Source organism: Anarhichas minor, unplaced genomic scaffold (assembly GCF_050575085.1).
Source record: "Anarhichas minor isolate MPS153535 unplaced genomic scaffold, ASM5057508v1 ptg000051l, whole genome shotgun sequence".
In the NCBI taxonomy this organism is placed as follows: Eukaryota; Metazoa; Chordata; class Actinopteri; order Perciformes; family Anarhichadidae; genus Anarhichas; species Anarhichas minor.
The window spans coordinates 618,920-620,000 of NW_027466497.1; the positions used below are offsets into that span (position 1 = coordinate 618,920).

The 1,081-nt window shown below is 42.6% G+C and overlaps 1 protein-coding gene across 1 annotated transcript in view; it reads right to left on the reverse strand.

Moving 5' to 3' along the window:
* Positions 1-364: 364 nt before the first annotated feature.
* jazf1a (JAZF zinc finger 1a) overlaps positions 365-1,081 on the reverse strand; it is a 10,358-nt gene continuing 9,641 nt past the window's right edge. The window contains exon 5 of the mRNA XM_076075366.1: positions 365-566. Coding sequence (XP_075931481.1) covers positions 390-566 — 177 coding nt within the window. The 3' untranslated portion in view covers positions 365-389. The remainder of the gene's footprint in view (positions 567-1,081) is intronic.

Sequence of the window (1,081 nt, forward strand, 5' to 3'; positions counted from 1 at the left end):
CTTGCTTGCACTTCCTCTTTCACATCTTTTACGTTTCCCGTCTTCTTTCATGTCATTTGTTTTTGTGTCTTTTCTTTCTGTTTTTTACGTTTAGCACCTTATGTGAGTCAAACAATAGAGGAAAAAAAATAACGTGATAGCATATACGAATGTGCAAATGTACAACAATAAAAAGTACTACTAAGATACTGTTTTTTTTTTTTGTTAACTACAATTGATATAACATGGATAGAAAAGAATAATGTAACGCATACGAAGAAAAGGATGAAAAAAAGAGAATTAAAGCACGCACTTGATCCTTTAGTGTGTGGGATTGGAATAAAAAGGGTCGTGTGAGGAAAGTCAGGACAGGGCTATGTTTGGGGCAGAGATCGGTGTGAGCGCGGCCTCTAGCCTTGAATTTTGCGCAGGATCTCGGTGGAGACGGGCGGGTGGAAGTTGATGGTGTGGTGTCTCAGGCCCTGCGAGGTCTTGTAGCTCTTGCCGCAGCGACACTTAAAGGGTTTCCTCACACGGATCTGCGTGCGGTGACCATTCTTGGCGTGGTACTTGATACCGTTCACATTCTGAAAAGACAGGGAGGAGGAGATACATTATAAAAGTGGAGGAGTGTAACAAGCACCCTTTTTTTTTTTTACATAATTTAAATAAGGGCTATTTAAGTGGTCATACTGGGAAGTTGATTTTCCTCAAAAAAATGATCCGCTGAGTCACAGACGGCTCTTTCCCGATGCAAGTCTGTGGAAAAAAAGACTTTTTCCCACAGCCTGATATTGGGAAAGTCTCTGGGGAAAAGTATGTTTGGGCCCAGTGGCATCACGAGACAGAGCCAGAAGTTGTAATTCCACGCATTTGCCTCTACGTCACACTGGCTTCAAAGCCCGCTGCTCTCGCTGGGGGGCTTTCCTACCAGACTGCGGTCACAGGTTGATTGCTTATTGAGCTAACCGGCTCCTGGCAGTAGCCTTAACACTTACTAAATTAATTCAAAGTGGTCACCGAAATGTTTACACTAGAAAACACAACAGTGGGACAGTGCAATGTTTTGGTATTTTATTGAATGCCCTTAAACTTAAAGTTG